Raw genomic sequence first — 21703 nt, forward strand, 5'->3', positions numbered from 1 at the left:
TGAGCAGTGTATATATATCATATCATGTGGGGGATTCCTCTGTATAGGTGAATGAACTTCAACTGGGCATTTTCATACAGTAAAAAAAAATGGCTGACGTATACCAACCTGACGGAGGCCAAAAAGGCTCTCTAAGCCTCTGTTGGGTGAATGAGGATCTATGAATACATTTTGACATATTTACTATATTATTTTACAATATATAAATGGTAAAATGCTTTTTTTTATTGTTACTTTTGTAGAATAACGGTAGTACATTTAATAGAAGATTATATATTCTCTGACATGATGTGCATAACCAGCATTTTAACTACTATTGTTTAGTGCTGTATTTGCAATTGTCTATATTCATTGACCACCTTCAATAAAGTGTTCTTTACCTAATAAAGGGGGTCCTAATCGTTGATAAATTGTTGCCCTCAAAGGAATCAATGAAGTTTGGTTATGTAGTAGAAAGTTGTCCCCCATGCTAATTCTGCCTCATCTTGCACAGTGAGGTGCAGCAGGAGATAGTATACTACATGTTTTTTGTTCATGAGACAGCATTTACCAGTTAGGATTTCACAGGCACCCTCCTTGACTGTTCTACAATTTCCCCCTGCAAGCCCCATGATTTATTTGAGGAGGCAGAATTGGGACGGAGTTCAGAATTGATCCCAGCAACATTTCTTCTAGTATGATGCCCCTAAAGCTTTGTTGATGAAGCATTGATTTGCATGTAAAACACTGAAAAATATTTTTTAGTGATTTACTTTTTGGCTTGTTAACTTTCCGCTGTGTTTTCAGTGCTTGTTCTATTTTTACTCCTGAATAATTATGTAATTATTTATGTTTAACTCAGGAAGTCCGAGGTCTCCAGGAGGAGTGTAGCCAAGCCGAGACTCAGTATCATTACATCAACTTGATGAAAAAGGTTAAACTATGCAGATTTATTTAATAACTTTCTTTCTGGTTTTGGACAGAAATACTGAATCTGTATTCTTTCTTAGATTGCAGAAGTCCAGATACAGCGCGCAGCAGATGAGATGAAAGCTTATGTGTCTCCAGACTCCCAGGAAAGGAGGAAAGCTCTCAGGTAAGGTTACTGTATGCTATTCTGATTATAGCTGCTGGTATGAAAAAGATTGTTTGCAAACATAAGATATTTCCACACAATAATCTCCCCGTATAAAAGGCCTTTAAAGGGGGATTCCCATTATTAGGTTCATTTCATAGTGTATGTGATATTCTGAATAAATAATAAACATAACTGACATCAGTTTTCTAACTTGCTTGGGTTCTCTGTGTGCCTCCGATCTTACCGACAGGACGAGCTTGCACAGTTGTGTTCCAGGCTAACAATGCTCTCAATGCAGGCAATCAATTTCATGATTAGGTCCATCCTGATAATATAGAATTTGCATGAATGTTAGACACCTGCACCACTTCACTGAGCATGTGCAGAATTGCTTTATTTATGTAGCATGACTGGGCACATTTAATACTGAGCATGTGCAAATAGGTGTTTTCCTAACTGTGTTGATAGGAAATAACACATACTATTTGTTATTTAAGCTAAATCACTATGTCCCATTACCTTCCATTCCAGCATAAAATATCCCCAAGGAAAATCTCAAGCTACCACCCGACCTATGGTTAACGTAAATATTGCACCTTTTAATGTAAAAGGTATAAACATTCCGCAGAAAATAACTCAGATTCTGAGATTCCCGGAAAAAAATAAAATTGATATTTATTTTCTACAGGAAGCCCTATTTAAAAAGAAAACCTACCTCCTGATCACTAAAAACAGAGCATATACCTTATGGTATAATGCTTCCCCATCCATAAAAAAATGGGAACAAGAGCTAAATTTCTTTTATTTTTAACTGTGGATAAGGCCTCATTCAGACATTAATTTTTTGCATTTTCACGGATAGCACTCCTGCCTATGATAGTTTATGGGGCCATTCACATGTCTGATTTTTTTCCTCGGACCAACTGGTCTGCGGAAAATACCGGAGACATGTCTGATTTTGATTCGAGGGTCAGATCGAAATTGGCAATGCAAGTCAATGGGTCCGTGAAAAAATCAGAACACGCTCGGATGACATCGGAGTGCGGTCCGGTTTTCACGAACTCTCAGAATGTAGAAGATGGAGAAAAAGTTTTTAATTTTTTTTTTAGCCCTCACACGTGACTTGAATACGCAATAACTTGTACTATATGGATCAATAATCCAGTTTTGCACAATATAGTAAAAATCATAATTTCCTATGAAGCCCAATCTGTGGCTGGACGGAAGGGGGCCATCAGCACCCTGCTAACGAATCACAGGGGGAGCCGATGGGTGCTCAAACATACACCCAGACTGGATTTAGATGCTTAAATGTCATTGTCAGTGATTGACAGTGGTATTCAGGGGGTTAGTGCTCTCATTCGCCCCTGTGTGGAGCGGGCTCAGCTTCTGATCCCTCTCAAAACACCGGCAACTGCTCCATGGTGTACATGTCCTTCATGGCATGTTAAGGGGTTAAGATTGTAGAACTTTTAGAATAACTTTTAAAAGAGTTGGGAAACCCCTTAAAGACAAACTCACGTTAACTTTTTTTCCCCTAAATGTGTATATAGTGTAGTGTGAGTGTGTTAATATACTCACCTACCTGCGTCTCCTACGGTATCCAAAACAGTTTCGCTGCTTTTCTGAAGTGACGTCACTGCCCTTGAGACTATCCTGCTCACTCTATGCTTTATGTTTGAGTCAGAAGTGTCTTTTACAATACAAGCCTATGAAGTCTTGTTCTGACGCTCCATAGACTTGCATTGTAAAAGCCACTTCTGGGTCACACAGAGCACAGCGTGACCTGGAGAGTTTGCAGAGTGGTGACGTCACTGAGAAGAGGAGCAGAACAGCGCTGGATCCCGAAGAAAACTGCAGTAGTTCAGTATAGTAACACTCACACTAAATTACATTACATATACACAGGCTTATGAGAAGAAAAGTTTGTGGAAAGGCTTCTTCAAGATATTACAGTTTCCAAAAGTTAAGCCTCATGATTGTATATTTATAATTTTACAGTATGATACCTAACTTACATACATTTGTATTCCATGGTGGCTCAGTGGTTAGCACTTCAGCCTTGCAGCGCTGGGGTCCTGGGTTTAAATCCCACCAAGGACAACATCTGCAAGGAGTTTGTATGTTCTCCCCATGTTTGCGTGGGTTTCCTCCGGGTCCTCCTTTTTCCTCCTGGTTTTCCAAAGACATACTGATAGGGAATGCAGATTGTGAGCCTCAATGGGGACAGTGACAATAATGTCTGTAAAGCGCTGTGCAATATGATGGTGCTGTATAAGTAAAGCATAATAAATGATCATGTGATGATTGATACATTTTGCATGGTTTTAAACCTGCCCCCCCTCTTTTTTCTCATCCTGTGCTGTCTATATTTACTTGTTTATAAAAATATTATTATTAATGATACTATATAATAAAATACGAGGTCTGTCATATAAAGTGTTATATAAAAAAGGTTGTACTTTGTATCACAAGACCAGTGGGATAATCGTACCCATCGTCTGTACATATAAGCTGATAATAGATTTGTAGAGGAAATTTTTTTTTTCCATACATGTATCTTTTTTAAATTGGTTTCATAAGCCCACAAAAAAAAGATTTCATTAAGATTAAAATCAATTTAATCTCTTGAGTTCAAATTTTCCATGATAAAAACGCATCCATCATATGAGCGCTGACAAAATCTGACTTGTGTATTTTGCTATCTAAATTTAGAAGGTTTTCAAATCTATGAGGCATTCTTTCCGAGGTCAAAATTATAAATAGCAATACAAGAAATCTAAATAATACCACAGCACATTGTCCAAACTACTTGTTCCCCTGTAGTCATTTTGACCAATATAGATGCCCCCAGTTTTCCTGTTACCGTGGCTGAAGCTGCGTAGGCGCTCTGGTAATATAATCTATAATCAGGATTATGCTAGGTGTATTGATACAATCTTTAAAGGACAAGAACTTTTTTTTTTTACCACACACTGTGTGCTCTATCTTCAGTAGGAGCCAAGGGCAGATATATTATTGGTGCAACCTGTGCAGCCCCACAGGGGCCCAGGAGATAAGGGGGCCCATTTCCACCTCCAAAGCAGAAAGCATTATGTGTATTACGGTGAGCTATTGGACTGTAAAGGGCCATATACTGTTCTTGCACAGGGACCCTTTTCTGTCTGTGTCCACTAGTGGTGGGAGCACTAGAAAGCATGTGCTGCCATGATGCAATTTTCCTAGGAAACAGTTCTAGGAACTACCAAGAATTACTTCTGTAATAAAAAGGCATCATGGCAAGATGGTACCTGAAACCCCAGTTTTACTTATTAGCCCTTGGCAGTTACTAAATGTAAAAAAAAAACATTGAACAGTATTGTAAAGCCTTGAAAGTGAATAACTACGATAAACCACAGCAGTACATTGAGTAGAGAGGACCACATAGTTAAACTTCAAAGAGTAACAGCCGTTTACAATTTTTTTTTATAAATCAATAGTACACATGAAAATAAAAACCTTTGTAATATATCTTATCAGAGAAATCTGCTTCGATCTTCCCATGGACTGATCTTTCATTCTCAAAGTTATCAATCCACAGGTAAAATCTGTTTTCAGTGAATATAGATTTCTCAAGACACTTCATTTGGGGACACAAGAACCATGGGTTATATGCTGCCACCTGGAGGTTGACACTAATAATACATCTTAGAAAAAAAACTGACTCCTCCCCAACAGCGCAATTTAGTGCTCCAAAAGTTGAATGGTGCTCTTTCCCTTCCAAGCCCTGCCATGCGTCCAAACAATGGTTTTCCAATACATATGGGCTATTGGTGCACTGAGGAGAAACTGCACAACAAATTGTACTGTGCATTTTCTCCTCTTATCATTGTGAAAATGCAATATTTTTGTGCGAAAAAGTAAAACAGCGAATCCTCGCAGCACACGTTATCATTTTGGACCGGACAACCCCATTAACCCATTTGATTACTGCAAAATTGTCCAGTAAAGCAATCTCTAATGGTCTTGTGAATCCCAGAAGACTGCAGCCCCCTCCTTATTCAGCACAGGTTTCCCCGTCTCCAGAAGTGTTGTCTGCACCGCCCAGATGTCAACTGTTGCTGAAGCCTGTAATGGACTCCAGTGGTAAGGTGACTAGAAGAGCGCATCATCAGAGAAACATCTGGCAAAGGGCTCGTCTAGTCACCTGACCGCTTTACCCAATCACAAGCTTCAGTGGTCCTGTTGACATCTGGGGGACGCAGATATTCCTTATGGAGCCGGCGTAGACCCCCCTGAGTGGAGTCCATTAGATGCACGAGAGTGACCAAAGGTAAATGTTCCTCATCCTAAAAAAAAAAAAAAATTGGCGTTGGACAGCACTTTTAATAAAGTACATCTTAATGTGGGCATAGTTTTCGCATTATAATCTAATAAAATGTAAAAATAGTGTTGAAATGGTGGTTTAGAAAACAAAGCTGTCAACTCTCATGAATTTTCTGATTTGTGCGTTTCTGATTTTGAGTTGTGCTGAGGGAGCACAGAGGGTGCTCACTCACTCTGCGATGTTGCTGTCACTATTGACAGCAGCATCATAGGGGTTAAACTCCTTGATTGGTGCTAGCACCGATCATGGGCGTTGCTGCGGGGTGTCAGTTCTCACATAGAGCTGACACCCGCATATGATCAATGCGGCGCTCAGCATGAGCCCCCATGATCACTCCCGCAGAGCAGTATAAATACGGCGCATGTCGGGAAGTGGTTCATGTTTTCACAATTTTTTTTTTTTTACTTCGTCCCTCTATGGGACTTTAACGTTTATTAGTCTGATCTCTGGTATAATGGACATTATACATGTCAGTATTACACTGACAGAAGCCTCTTTGACCATGCTCCTGGCATGGTGTAAGCAGGCCACCGTCAATGGCAGACTCGAAGGTCGTCATGACAACGATTGGGCCTTCGCAATGACGTGGTGGCGCTGATTGCATCAGGTGGGCCTCCATCTCCTAGTCTCCCAAATGCTGCAATCGATATCAATCGCAGCATTTAGAGCGTTAAACAACTGGGGGTAGTGCGGGCACCGCTCCTGGCAGTGACAACCGGGGCTCTGCTATCACATAAGCCGAGCTCTCGGCGTGGGAACAGCTCCTGTGCCGCACACAATCACTATAACGTACCCATTCGTCAAAGGTCGGGAACCCCTACCGATCATAACAAATGGGTACACCGAAGGTTGTGAAAGGGTTTTCTGGCTTGAAAATTTGTTTAGGACCCCAGCTATCTATAATGCAGACAAACAACACAATGCCTTACTCCTTCTGGAATACCTGCCGACTTGATGCCTTGCAAGGACAGGCAGTGAATTGTAATGGGCACCATCTTATGCTTAATTTTCTTTGTGGTTGTGACTCATTTTTGAGCTTCACCTGTGATCAATTTATTGTTCCGGAAATTTTTTGAAAAAGATATTTTTTTATAAGCCTTTTAGATATGGACATTTAAAGGATAAAGGATACTGTTAACGGGAACCTGTCAAAAACTTTTACTCCCTCCTTCTCCAAACCATTAAATTGAACCTGACAGCTAATACATGCTGTCCATCCCATCTTTCTGATCTAATGCTGGAGATACCAGGGATGCTGAGGTAGAAAGAGGCTGCTCACACTGCTGTCCACCCCATCTTTCTGATCTAAGTCGGAGATACCAGGGGTTCTGAGGTAAGAAGAGTTTGCTCACACGGCTGTCCATTCTGTATTTCTGATCTAATACTGCAGATACCAGTGGTGCTGAGGTAAGAAGAGTCTGCTCACACTGCTGTCCACCTTATCTTTCTGAATGCTGAGTGGCTGCTGTGACCCGAAGATAGCGTGACAGTATGTGGTTTGTTATCTTCTATTGCAAATGCTAACAGGCCTTTGTCCTATTAACATTTTTGGACAGGTTTCTGCCGATGTAACAAAACGGTGGCCATTTTGATTCTGTAGTGATGATTACCTCCTTAGATAAAATGACTATGATTTGCTAATATAAAAGTATTTAGGAATTTATATACAAAGACCTTTCCTTTTAATTATTTTTTTTCTGTTTCTGGAGAACCCCTTTAAGTGTAACCTTGTATTGAAATATACTAGGAACCTCGAGTCTTGCTTTCAGTCAGTGGTTAATGATTTAATCACATTTTCTGTAAGGACTACCCTAAATCTGTCAACACAATCAGAGTAAGATTATACCTGTAGGGTGTGATTATGTCTGTGGCTCTATCTGCAAACAAGTTTTCTAATCTGTAAAGAGGAGAAGGGACAGGAACAAGGATTTAGTTTTTTTGGTTAATAGAAAATCGTTAATATAGACCAGTGACATGAGTCTGATCATGCTCATAGCAGCTAAACCTGTATTATTTTTAATAATGTGAATACTCCATCTGATGGATTTTCAATTAATAGAAATGGAAATCATATTGCCTCTTGAGGCGTGGGATTAAAAAACAGAAATTGTTTTAAATGTTAAAATTGACTGTAGATTTCCTGTGAAGTTAAATTTATTTTTCATTTATCAGGTAATTAGCTTCAGTGTACCTTGGAAACAGTGTGTTAGTTTGCATGACTGGAGATTTGCTATTTTCAGCTTGGGAGGAAATTACATGACATTGGAAATGCCCATGATGTGGATTTGACCACCATGTATGGTAAAAGAGCTTTGCAGTCCTGATTACTACCGCACTCATCACTAACAATGATGATACAGATGGATAAAGCCATTATCCGTTCATTTATTCATTTTTAAGCTGTATGATCTGCTTAGTAGAAAGAGCATGCCACTGATTTAAGTGAACAGCCTGTGAAATAATGGTATCAAACTAAAATGGATATTTGAATGCACATGCCAACTTTACCCAGTTTTATATAGTTGGCAGACTGTTCAACAGGACTTTATTTCTCAATGTTTATTCAAAAGTTAATCACCAAAATAATAAAAAAAAAATATCAGCTGAACTATTCTTGTATTTAAAAGAAGGTTTCATAAATGTTCCTGTCCCGGATGCTTCTATAAGAGAACCTGTAAGGTCTCCTGACATGTCCTTTTTAGTGAATGCTTCCATACTCTCTGAAATAACAATTCTGGAGGATATTTTTTTAGCCCTCTGCTTTGTTCTGTTACCCTTTTATTACTTCTGTAAGCATATTAGTAAGTTAACAACTGCTGTTGTCCAAACGATACTTTGAGCATTTGGCTGTCTGCCATCTCTCCCATACATATACAGGTGTGCTCTAAGTGCTCCTGTGTTCTCTATGAGAAAGCCACTGACAGTCATCTCTGCCCGCTGCTTTTGTTCAGGAGAACAAAGCGATAGATATCTTCCCCGACAATCAGTTGGCCGGCGCCCTCATACACATTAGATTGTTGGCCAAACCCATCAATATCGGTGGGTTTAGAAAAAAATAGTCCGTGTATGGGGCCTTTAGTGTTAGCATACTCCTAATAATGTGGTACGTCACTAGCACTTCACAAAGCAACATCACAATGCAATGAGCAACAAGAAAAGATGGGGGATACAAGTACTTAGTGTAAAAGAAGTTAGGAGGGCTACAAGAGCTTCCTCTGACGGCCAGTAGACCCCACCGCCTTTTTTTTTTTTTTACGCATGATAGAAAAGTAGTACTTATCATTGGGTTGACTCTCGGCTTGACAATCAAGAAGATGCCATTTTTATGCAAGAGGTGTGAAAAAACGCTCCAGAAGACATATTGATTGGGCTCCAAAGCCACATATGGCCCTAAACGTAGAGGCTATGGGCATCTGGACTAAACCATACATGAAAAACATAGTGGTGAATGCAAATCGTTGTATTGTCCATTCCAATCAATCAGACTTTTTTCTTAGTTTGGAGAGTCTGAAACGCAGAAACGTAATTTATTACTATGGACAACTACTAACTTTCCATTTGTTTTCTTTTTATACCTCTCCCTTATTGTTTATGATCCTGACAACGTGGCTGGACAATTACAAACACATAGATGAGTAGTAACGTTTCAGAGTGATTGATGAGTGTAGTCCTAATTACTTGTCTTATTGCTAAATGCGTGTTACGTCAGTAATAGGGAACTATAATATAAAATCATTGTTCTATACACTGACGAGTAAAAGGGTAACAATAATCTGCGCAGCTAATAATCTGCTAAATAGTTGCAAGCCAGATTTATACATTTGTAGAAAGCCAATATGATTGTCTATAAAATGATGGTAGTCTCTCGTTCGAAGCAGTACCTGATGGTGAGATATGGAGCATGAAAGTCAAAAGTTCAAAACATTGTTACCCTTTTGTTCGTCAGTGTATTAGTTGAAAATCTCATACTTTTATAAAGGGTGGAATGAAATCTAGAGACTGTGTAATCTGCTGTGGTCATTTCATTGGGCTTGAGAAGTGGACTAATGTGAACTGCTGCTGAAGACGAGAAAATGACAGAAGGTTTCCATGACAACTTCCTACACAGAAGTTTGCCCACATGAAGACTGCGGATAAAATTTGGCTCCGTGTCACCAATTTACTGTAAATCTGTATCTTGTATTTTTCATTGTGACTTGCAGTATCTTAGTTCTTACATTTTTTATTGACCCTGTGCCCGTTGTGTCTTCTTCATCTATAAATTGCGCATACCCTTTATATGTCTAAGAATTTGGCAGCATAAATGATTTGGAGCGTTTTCCTTATATACTTGTATGCTTATGATGTTCTATTTATTTAGTACAGAGAACTATTATATTCCCTAAAAGTCTCAGCTTCATGCTGCCACCGCTAGGGGTTCATATACAGTTATATGAAAAAGTTTGGGCACCCCTATTAATCTTAAGCTTAATGTTTTATAAAAATTGGTGTTTTTGCAACAGCTATTTCAGTTTGATATATGTAATAACTGTTGGACACAGTAATGTTTCTGCCTTGAAATGAGGTTTCTTGTACTAACAGAAAATGTGCAATCTGCATTCAAACAAAATTTGACAGGTGCATAAGTATGGGCACCTCACCAGAAAAGTGACATTAATATTTAGTAGATACTCCTTTTGCAAAAATAACAACCTCTAGTCACTTCCTGTAGCTTTTAATGAGTTCTTGGATCCTGGATGAAGGTATTTTTGACCATTCCTCTTTACAAAACAATTCCAGTTCAGTTAAGTTTGATGGTCGCCGGGCATGGACAGCCCTCTTCAAATGATCCCACAGATGTTCAATGATATTCAGGTCTGGGGACTGGGATGGCCATTCCAGAACATTGTAATTGTTCCTCTGCATGAATGCCTGAATAGATTTGGAGCGGTGTTTTGGATCATTGTCTTGCTGAAAGATCCATCCCCTGCGTAACTTCAACTTTATCATTGATTCTTGAACATTATTGTCAAGAATCTGCTGATACTGAGTGGAATCCATGCGTCCCTCAACTTTAACAAGATTCCCGGTGCCAGCATTGGCAACATAGCCCCAAAGCATGATGGAACTTCCACCAAATTTTACTGTGGGTAACAAGTGTTTTTCTTGGAATGCTGTGTTTTTTTGCCGCCATGCATAACGCCTTTTTGTATGACCAAATAACTCAATCTTGGTTTCATCAGTCCACAGGACCTTCTTCCAAAAAGAAATTGGCTTCTCCAAATGTGCTTTTGCATACCTCAGCCGACTCTGTTTGTGGCGTGCTTGCAGAAACGGCTTCTTTCGCATCACTCTCCCATACAGCTTCTCCTTGTGCAAAGTGCGTTGTATAGTTGACCGATGCACAGTGACACCATCTGCAGCAAGTTGATGCTGCAGCTCTCTAGAGGTGGTCTGAGGATTGTCCTTGACTGATCTCACCATTCTTCTTCTCTGCCTTTCTGATGTTTTTCTTGACTGCCACTTCTGGCCTTAACAAGAACTGTCCCTGTGTTCTTCCATTTCCTTACTATGTTCCTCACAGTGGAAACTGACAGGTTAAATCTCTGAGACAGCTTTTTGTATCCTTCCCCTAAACAACTATGATGAATAATCTTTGTTTTCAGATCATTTGACAGTTGTTTTGAGGAGCCCATGATGCCACTCTTCAGAGAAGATTCAAACAGGAGAACAACTTGCAAGTGGCCACTTTAAGTAGCTTTTCTCATGATTGCATGCACCTGGCTATGAAGTTCAAAGCCCAATGAGGTTACAAAACCAAAAAAAGTGGTTTAGTAAGTCAGTAAAAAGTAGGTAGGAGTATTTAAAACAAGAAAATGATAAGGGTGCCCATACTTATGCACCTGTCAAATTTTGTTTGAATGCAGATTGCACATTTTCTGTTAGTACAATAAACCTCATTTCAAGGCAGAAACATTACTGTGTCCAACAGTTATTACATATATCAAACTGAAATAGCTGTTGCAAAAATACCAATTTTTATAATACATTAAGCTTAAGATTAATAGGGGTGCCCAAACTTTTTCATATAACTGTATATGTAGCTGTATGAGCTCCAGTGGCCTTGAAGAGGAACTGTATACAAGTCTGCCCCCTAGTGGCTGCCACAGACAGATGAAATGTTTGATGTACGTGCCTTGATATAACAGGAGAAGAATTTTTTGCTCTAAAGAAATAGGCCGCTGCATCCTTATAAAGTATACATTTTATAGTAATAAACATTTCACATCACTAATGCTGCTGGTTTCTTAGTTAAAAAGGAAAAATCATATACTTTAATTTTATGAGTTGCCATGGATACCTACGTATAAGCATTAATCATTACACCATGCTCCCATCTGTCCACAAAATTAAATACATTAAAAAAATCTGGAAACAATACCGTAGTGCTAGTTAAAGAGCAAAACAATTAGTTTGGAGAAGATCAGATGGAAGTTTTGAACCTAGTGACATCTGATACAATATGCTGGACTTTGCAACTACTATGTTAGAAAAGTGCATCATTTTAATTGAATGGTGAATAATTTATATTTGCTAAAACTGTAAATGTCCTTTAATGTGTATATTATTTATTTATTTTTTTTTATTAAAGCTCAAAAATATTTGCTGTTTATGTTTTAGGGACCAATATTCAAAGAATATCCAAGAGCAAGAAAATTTGGGAAAGGTAAGACATACATTTTATGTCCCTACAACAAGGGTGCACAGACTGCATCCTGGGGGCCACATGCGGCCTGTGATCAGAGCTCTGGAGTCAGTAAGCCAAACCTCCGACTCCAATTTCGACTCCTCAATTTCCATGACACCGACTCCACGACTCTGACTCCCTCATACATGGCTCATGTTTAAGTTTAAGTGATAAATTTACTGTAATAGAATGGTAACGTCAGGCTTTTAATCATTATTATGATACATTAATCAAGCTATTTAGATAGAACATAAAATATGTTTATTGGAATACAACTTTAGAACAAAAAAACTTTTGCATATTTACAATTTATTATACACTATGCAGTAAGTGAATTTGTTCTGAGAAATAGTATCGCCTCCATCAGATCCTCCTTCATAGAAGACCTCAAATCTGACCTAATTATTTTAAGGCTAGAGAACAACCTCTCTACACTAACTTGGGTTGGTGGCAAAGCAGTAACCACATGGGCAACATCTCTAACAATTTCAGGGTATAAAGGAATTGCCTCGCGCACAATCAGTTTTAATGAACGATTGAACTCTTCTACTTCTTTGAGAGCAAGTGAAAAATGTTGTAATTCCACAATTGCCCCTTTTCCAGCACGTCTCTTCAAGATGGAATAAATTTTAGGGGTTCTGGCAACAATAGCCAATTTCCTCACTTTGCTAATCAGAGTTGCAGCATGTCCCTCTTGCAGACTATCTCTTATTGCCATCTGCAGCGTGTGCACAACACAGCGCATGTGATGAATAGGAGAGAGGTGTGAAGCAGCTTCAACAAGATCATCTAATTGTAAAGAATAATTTTGCTGTTCTTCTGTAGTAATATCTGTTTGTTCCTCCATTATGGGAACAGGACTGTGGCTTTCCATCTCCAACATACTGAATCTGAAATGTTCTTCTAGCTACTGTTCACCTTCATTATTCTCATTCATCAGTTTAATTGTACGTATCATGTTTGAAGCATTATCAGTTATAATAGCAAGAACCTGTTCTTTTTTGTTCTTAATCCTGCTTTCCTGTTCACTCCAGAAGTTCTGAGATGAGTGCAGGCATTCCTTCCCTGTGTGTTTGTTTTTTTTCCCCCTTATCTGTAGAGGAGGAGCTTCACTACTTATCATGTACATAAGCTGCAGCACAGATTCATCTCAGCTAAAAGTCTAGACCCTTAGATCAGGAATAGGACAAACATTTCATAACTTTCATATTCTTATGAAAAAATATTCCCCACAAACTGCATTGAACTACTGTACCCAATGTGTTATATATTTTAGGAGTCTGAGTCGGTCCATTTTATACCGACTCCGACGACACCAAAATGGACACCAACTCCACAGCCCTGCATGTGATGCCATTTTGTTTGAACCCAACTCCGTCACAAACATGGTTATCTATGTCAGGTTTGCTGCTAGCTTGTATTTTGTGTGTCAAAGAGAAAAATGAGTTCATAGTCAGAAGCTGGGTCTGGTATTTACTAATATAGTGCAGGGGTGGGCAATTCATTTTCCCAGGGGGCTACATGAGATACTGTGGCTGTTGTGGTGGGCCAAATCAACCTGCCAAACTTAATTCTGCTTATTATTGTTTGTTGACTAGTTATTACTACTAATATACAGTACAGACCAAAAGTTTGGACACACCTTCTCATTTAAAGATTTTTCTGTATTTTCATGACTTTGAAACTTGTACATTCACACTGAAGGCATCAAAACTATGAATTAACACATGTGGAATTATATACTTAACAAAAAAGTGTGAAACAACTGAAAATATGTCTTATATTCTAGGTTCTTCAAAGTAGCCACCTTTTGCTTTGATGACTGCTTTGCACACTCTTGGCATTCTCTTGATGAGCTTCAAGAGGTAGTCACCGGAAATGGTTTTCACTTCACAGGTGTGCCCTGTCAGGTTTAATAAGTCGGATTTCTTGCCTTATAAATGGGGTTGGGACCATCAGTTGTGTTGTGCAGAAGTCTGGTGGATACACAGCTGATAGTCCTACTGAATAGACTGTTAGAATTTGTATTATGGCAAGAAAAAAGCAGCTAAGTAAAGAAAAACGAGTGGCCATCATTACTTTAAGAAATGAAGGTCAGTCAGTGCGAAAAATTGGGAAAACTTTGAAAGTGTCCCCAAGTGCAGTTGCAAAAACCATCAAGCGCTACAATGAAACTGGCTCACATGAGGACCGCCCTAGGAAAGGAAGACCAAGAGTCACCTCTGCTTCTGAGGATAAGTTTATCCGAGTAACCATCCTCAGAAATCGCAGGTTAACAGCAGCTCAGATTAGAGACCAGGTCAATGCCACACAGAGTTCTAGCAGCAGACACATCTCTACAACAACTGTTAAGAGGAGACTTTGTGCAGCAGGCCTTCATGGTAAAATAGCTGCTAGGAAACCACTGCTAAGGACAGGCAACAAGCAGAAGAGACTTGTTTGGGCTAAAGAACACAAGGAATGGACATTAGACCAGTGGAAATCTGTGCTTTGGTCTGATGAGTCCAAATTTGAGATCTTTGGTTCCAACCACCGTGTCTTTGTGTGATGCAGAAAAGGTGAACAGATGGACTCTACATGCCTGGTTCCCACCGTGAAGCATGGAGGAGGAGGTGTGATGGTGTGGGGTGCTTTGCTGGTGACACTGTTGGGGATTTATTCAAAATTGAAGGCATACTGAACCAGCATGTCTACCACAGCATCTTGCAGCGGCATGCTATTCCATCCGGTTTGCGTTTAGTTGGACCATCATTTATTTTTCAACAGGACAATGACCACAAACACACCTCCAGGCTGTGTAAGGGCTATTTGACCAAGAGGGAGAGTGATGGGGTGCTACGCCAGATGACCTGGCCTCCACAGTCACCAGACCTTAACCCAATCGAGATGGTTTGGGGTGAGCTGGACCGCAGAGTGAAGGCAAAAGGGCCAACAAATGCTAAGCATCTCTGGGAACTCCTTCAAGATTGTTGGAAGACCATTTCCGGTGACTACCTCTTGAAGCTCATCAAGTGAATGCCAAGAGTGTGCAAAGCAGTCATCAAAGCAAAAGGTGGCTACGTTGAAGAACCTAGAATCTAAGACATATTTTCAGTTGTTTCACACTTTTTTGTTAAGTATATAATTCCACATGTGTTAATTCATAGTTTTGATACCTTCAGTGTGAATGTACAATTTTCATAGCCATGAAAATACAGAAAAATCTTTAAATGAGAAGGTGTGTCCAAACTTTTGGTCTGTAGATTTTTAGAAGCAAAACAGTAACAATGCAGTGACATGACAAGAATCTGCATAACTAATCATATGCTAAATAGTTACAAGTCAAATTTATGTATGAGATAGCCAAGATGACTGTCTATAAAATGATGGTAGTCTCACGTTCAAAGCTGTAGTGGATGGTGAGATATGGAGCCTGAAAGTCAAAGGTGCAAAACATTGTTACCCTTTTGCTCGTCACTGTATGTGTGCCATAAATGTCCCGGATGCTAATATGCCTTTAAGTTTTATTGTGGCCCATGGATTACACTTCACAATGTGGCCCTCGGGCCAGAAGAGGTTGTGTATTTCTGCTCAGTATTACGCTGCATAATTTCTAATTAATTTCTGCCTATTCCCACTGAGTTTACTGCCTTATGACTAATTTTGTGTTTTATTAAAGTAGTTCATCTAAACAATATCTGGATTTATTGAATAGATTTTACTCCTACAAAGGATATGAATATTGTTATAATGTAAAATGTTTGTAATATGATCCGTCCACATGGGGGGAATACAGAATGTTTAATTTACCATGTGTATGTAGAATAAAGCTGAAAAGTTAGTTTTGTTTTTGTCATGTGAATTGGCAGGACAGAGAGGGCTCTTAACAATAAATTGTTATAAAGGGACTGTATTTATGGAAGCTGCTGCAGTTTATTATTTATTTTCTAAAGATTGTACATCTTTAACTTTTTCTTTTCCGTTCTCCATTGTACATTGATGGCAATAGACTAAAATAGACGTCAAACATTTCCTTTTACAGTAAAAGTATGAATGCCTGCAGTTCCCTTGGTCTGACAAGATGCTATGTGATTGACAGAAGTGTTTCTTCAGTTACAGATATGCAGTTGCAAAGGAAAATTGTGGTTAATTTATTTTAAAACCAATGGTTTAATTTCATTTTAGAAAAAAAAAGCTGAAAACTGCCACATGTTGAGACCTCTATTTAGAGCTCATTTACAGCATATAAGAAGGCTTGTTCTCAGGGTAGAATGAGGGTTCGGGGTGCTCGGCTGCATCATGACAAAACTGCTATTAAATTATTATTAGTTACTGCCCAGCCACACGGCCATTAACAATAGGTAATCAGTCTACTCTCATTGCATTATAATCCATTTGACAGCCGCCGTGACAACCACTTGCTGACCACTAAGTGTGACACTTGCCTATGGGTTCGTGCCTGAGGCCTTATCCGTTTACTGCCATTCAGTGAACTTTACAATGATGCTTAAAAGTTGCTGATCCATTCTGAATTTGCCATACTTCTGCATAAAATTCACCTAAAGCTGTATCAGATTTTCACATAAGTATTAAAAGTAGATAAAGCGAACGAAATGAGTTCAAAATATTAGGCTTTTTTATTGATGAAAATGATCCAATATCATGTATGTGAGTGGCAAAAGTATGTGAACCTTTAGATTGGACCAGTGAATTCTGAATTTGTTCAGCAAATTTTAAAAGAAAATATCAAAACATCTGTCCTATGAGCTGAATCTTAAGAGAACATGCGTCATACAGCAAGACAGTAACCCAATGCACTCAAGTGGCTCTACAAAAGAATAGTTAAAGCACCACTCCAGCGTTTTTTTTTATTTCACTGCTGGAGTGGTGCTTTAAATATCAGTCCCCTGCCCCTTGTCTCATACTCAACCTTCCAGCGTTTTCATCTGTTTTTGCCGCTGCTCCGGTCCGTCTCCTGCGAAAAGTGACCTGCTTGCTGCTCCAATGTTTCATGGAGTGGCGTGGAGGTCACTTTAAAATACAAGTCTATGAGAGCCTCATACTGGCCTCGTTCTGTATCTCTTAGACTTGTATTGAGAGCTTGTGACGTAGCTTTTTACTTCCAGCCACTCAGAAGCTACTGTCACAAGATGGCGCCGCAGGACCGGAGCGGCACCAAAAAATGGTGAAGATATCGGTTGAGTATGTGACCAGGGCAGTGGGCTTGCATTTAAGCGCCACTCCATTGCTGAAAAAAACGCACTGGAGTGGTGCTTTTAAAGGAAAATAAAGAGAAAGATTTGAAATGGCAAAGTCAAAGTCCTGACTTTAATCCCATAGAAATGTTGTGGAAGGACCTGAGGTGAGCAGCTCATAGGAGGAAATCCACCAACATAACAGAATTGAAGCAGTTTTGTAGAGAGGAATGGGCTAAAATGTGCAGGACTAATCAACAATTATCAAAAACTTCTAGATCTAGTTATTGCTGCACAAGTAGGTCACAACAGATACTGAAATTAAAAGTTCACATAATTTTGCTACTCAGGCATATCATATTGGATCATTTTCCAATATGACAAAAAAAAAGTGTATTATTTTTTATTCATTTATTTGATTTGGTTCCCTTTTTCTTATCTATTTTAAGTACTTTGCAAATGTGCATATCAGATGTGGTTTGTGTTATGATCTGCAACATGTACTAAGGAAAGATGGAGAAAGCTGTCCCTACAGTAAGACTAAGTGAACAGACCCGCCTTAGTCCTCGGCTAGTCTGAACGAAGACCTATAGAATTAAGGGAGGGGTCCCTAAAAGAACTAAGGACTGGGACAAAAATAGGACACCTCCTAAACAGAGAAGTTGTTGCAGAACACAAAAAGACAAACTGACAAAAATGTACTTGAGGTCCCAGAGGACCAAGCGAACTTGACAGAGAAAGGCACAGAAGCACCAGGCTAGAGAAACAGTCAAACACTGAAGTCCAGCACAGCCATAAGGGCGGAGCTGGAATATAAAGGCAGATGGTCACGTGACCGCAAAATACAAGATGGAAAAAACAAACAAGAGGGTTCTAACAGTACCCCCTCTTTTATGAGGATCCTCCGGATCCTCCAGGCCCAGGCCTATCCGGAAACCTCCTGTGGAAAGCTTTAACAAGCCTAGGAGCAGAGACATCATGCGTCCTTACCCAGGAGTTGTCTTCAGGACCAAAACCCTTCCAGGAGACAAGATACTGTAATCTCCCTCTATGCCATCTAGAATTCAAGATACAAGAAATTTCATATTCGCCGTCTTCCACCACAGGAGGACTGTGACAGTGGTGTCCCTATCAGATACATCAGCCTTTTTCAACAAGGAAACATGAAACACAGGATTAATCTTCCAGGAAGTAGGGACATCCAACCTAACAGCAGACGGGTTAGCAACCTGAAGTACTTTAAATGGACCCACAAACTTAGGACACAGTTTTTTAGAGGGAATCCTCAACCGCAGGTTCTTCGAGGACAACCAAACCATGTCACCCACAGTAAACAAAACCTTTACGTTTCCTGTCAAAATACTTCTTGGACTTCTTGTTAGCCTCTTGAAGGTTGTAACGTACATTAGTCCAAACTCTCTCCAAATCACCGGAAAAATTCTCCTCCTCCGGCACCGCCGACCCCAATTTGGAGAACGAACCAAAAGACGGATGTCTCCCAGTACAACAAAAAAAAAGAACACCCAGCAGAGGAGGATGTATGATTGTTAAGAGCAAATTCTGCAAGAGGCAGAAACTCAGACCACACCTCTTGATTGTCCGCCACAAAACAACGCAAAAACTGTTCAACATCCTGGTTCTTTCTTTCAGTCTGTCCATTAGACTCAGGATGATAACCAGACGAAAATGACAAATGGACTCCCAACCTGTCAGAAAAAACACGCCAAAAGCGAGCCACAAACTGAGGTCCTCTATCAGAAACAATATCTGTGGGAAAGCCATGGAGCTTGACAATCTCCTTAACAAACGCCTTAGCGAGTGTCTTGGCGCAGGGCAACTTAATGAATGGAACCAAATGACACATCTTACTAAAACGGTCCATGACCACCCAGATGACAGTAAAACCCTCAGACACAGGAAGATCAGTAATAAAATCCATTGTGAGATGCGTCCAAGGCGCACTAGGAACCTCCAGAGGGCAAAGCAACCCCGCAGCAGGAGTATGTGAAGCCTTTGACCTAGCACACACAGTACACTGACGCACCCACTTGATGACTTCCTTCTGCCATCCAGGCAAAAACTGCGACCTACAAGTCTCTTAGTCTCCGAAATTCCTGGATGACCTGCCAACCGAGACTCATGACACTCCACAAACAAATCTCTCCTAAAGGCTCTAGGCACGAACAACCTCCCATGGGAAGTGTTAGATGGCAACATCCAGATAGATCAAATTCTTATGATCTGTGAAAACCTGAATAGGAAATCTAGCGCCTTCCAAAAAATGACGCCAATGTTCAAACGCAAGTTTAATAGCCAGCAACTCCCGATTTCCAACATCATAATTCAGTTCGGTTTCCAAATTTTTTTTTCGAAAAGAAGGCACAAGGATGTACTCCACCCTTGTTCTCCTGAGACAAAACTGCTCCGACCCCCACCGATGAAGCATCGACCTCGACCAAAAAAGGCTTGGTCTTATCAGGCTGCATAAGGATAGGGGCAGAACTGAACCTCTCTTTGAGATACTCAAACGCTTCAATGGCCTCAGTAGTCCACTGGGCCGTATTCGCACCTTTCCTGGTGAGATCGGTTAGAGGTTTAACAATTACAGAAAAATTCTTAATGAATTTCCTGTAATAATTGGCAAAACCCAAAAATCTCTGTATAGATTTCAAACCAATAGGCCTAGGCCATTCCTGCACAGCCTGAACCTTCACAGGGTCCATCTCAAAACCCTCGCTGGAGACAATGTAGCCCAAAAAACTAATTTTCTGCACAGCAAACTCACATTTCTCCAGCTTAGCAAAGAGTGAATTATCACTCAATAACTGCAAAACTTCACGTACACTCTGCCAATGGGACTCTAGATCTGGTGAATAAATCAAAATGTCATCCAAATACAAAACCACATTCTTACCAATTAAAGGTCTCAGGATGTCATTAATAAGGTTCTGAAAAAATGCAGGTGCATTGGTAAGACGAAAAGGCATCACCAGATACTCAAAATGACCTACCGGAGTATTAAAAGCAGTTTTCCATTCATCACCCTCCTTCACTCGTAACAAATTGTATGCCCCCCGGAGATCAATTTTGGAGAACCACTTGGCTCCCACTAACTGGTTAAACAAGTCAGGAATTAACGGCAATGGGTAGGAATTGCGTACGGTAATCTTAGTAATTTCACGAAAATCCAGACATGGACGTAAACCGCCGTCCTTTTTTTTTTTTAACAAAGAAGAATCCAACTGCCACAGGTGACTTAGAAGGTCTAATGTGACCAGCAGCCAGGCTAGTCTGTGTGTACTCCTCCAAGGCCTTTCTTTCAGGGATAGTCAGATTAAACAAGCGACTCTTGGGAAAAGTAGCACCCGGAACAAACTCAATGGCGCAATCATAATCCCTATGAGGAGGTAAAACTTGCGACTCCTCCTCCGAAAAAACCCTCCAAAAATCTTGAATAGGTACCGGTAATTCCCCTTTTTCCACAGCCGCAATGCGACCATTACAACATTTATCATAGCACTTCGGACTCCAAGACTTAATCACATTAGTAGACTAGTCCAATAAAGGATTGTGCCGTTTTAACCAAGGCAATCCTAGAACAACTGGAGAGGGCAAATTATCAAAGTCCAAAATTTCTTGGTGAACTCCATTGATAGTGAGGGGAAATGCAGCAGTCTTGTGAGTAATACATTTCAAAGGAGTGATATCAATTGCAATCACAGAAATAGGTGATGACAAAGGTTTGGATTTCAATTTAAGGTTTTCCAAAAACCCTTTATCAATCACATTAAGTGTTGGACCACAATCCACAAATACCTGAAATTCCATCAAATCTCCCTGCAGAGTAGTACTCCCAGAAAGAAATACTCCTGCAGAGCGTAAACAGGCTATATGGGCATAACTGACCTTTTTTTTCTTTACTTAAACGACGCTCACAATACTTAATCAAATGGTCAGCTTTACCACAATAAAGACACAATCCCTCGGTAAACCTCCGGTCTCTTTCCTGAGAGCGGAGTGACATCCCTCCAACCTCCATCTGTTCTCCGCCGTCAGAGCAGATTTTCTGGGGTCTAGGACCTGACATTACAGGAGTCTTTACCTCATTAAGCCTGCACCTCAGTCTCCTGTCTATACGAACTGCTAACTGCATAGCATCCTGCAGAGTCTCAGGTGCAGGGAATGCCATTAGCAAATCCTTAACCCTTTCACTCAGACCAGCAAGAAATAAACATCTCAGCGCAGGATCATTCCACTTAACTTCTGAAGCCCATCTCCTGAAGTGTGTGCAATAATTTTCAACATCATCTGACCCCTGATTCAAACTTCTGAGTTCTGATTCAGTAGATGAGATTCGATCAGGATCGTCATATAATAGC

At 40.0% G+C, this 21703-nt stretch overlaps 1 protein-coding gene across 2 annotated transcripts in view; it reads left to right on the top strand.

The window, feature by feature from the left end:
- IFT81 (intraflagellar transport 81) overlaps positions 1–21703 on the top strand; it is a 219388-nt gene that overhangs the window by 182025 nt on the left and 15660 nt on the right. For both annotated transcript variants that reach the window (XM_073676298.1, XM_073676299.1), the window contains 3 exons: positions 842–913; positions 990–1075; positions 12084–12129. In XM_073676298.1, the coding sequence (XP_073532399.1) occupies positions 842–913; positions 990–1075; positions 12084–12129 (204 nt within the window). The remainder of the gene's footprint in view (positions 1–841; positions 914–989; positions 1076–12083; positions 12130–21703) is intronic.

Source organism: Phyllobates terribilis, unplaced genomic scaffold, assembly GCF_046119375.1.
Source record: "Phyllobates terribilis strain yellow unplaced genomic scaffold, ASM4611937v1 Scaffold_1__5_contigs__length_1240528914, whole genome shotgun sequence".
NCBI lineage: Eukaryota > Metazoa > Chordata > Amphibia > Anura > Dendrobatidae > Phyllobates > Phyllobates terribilis.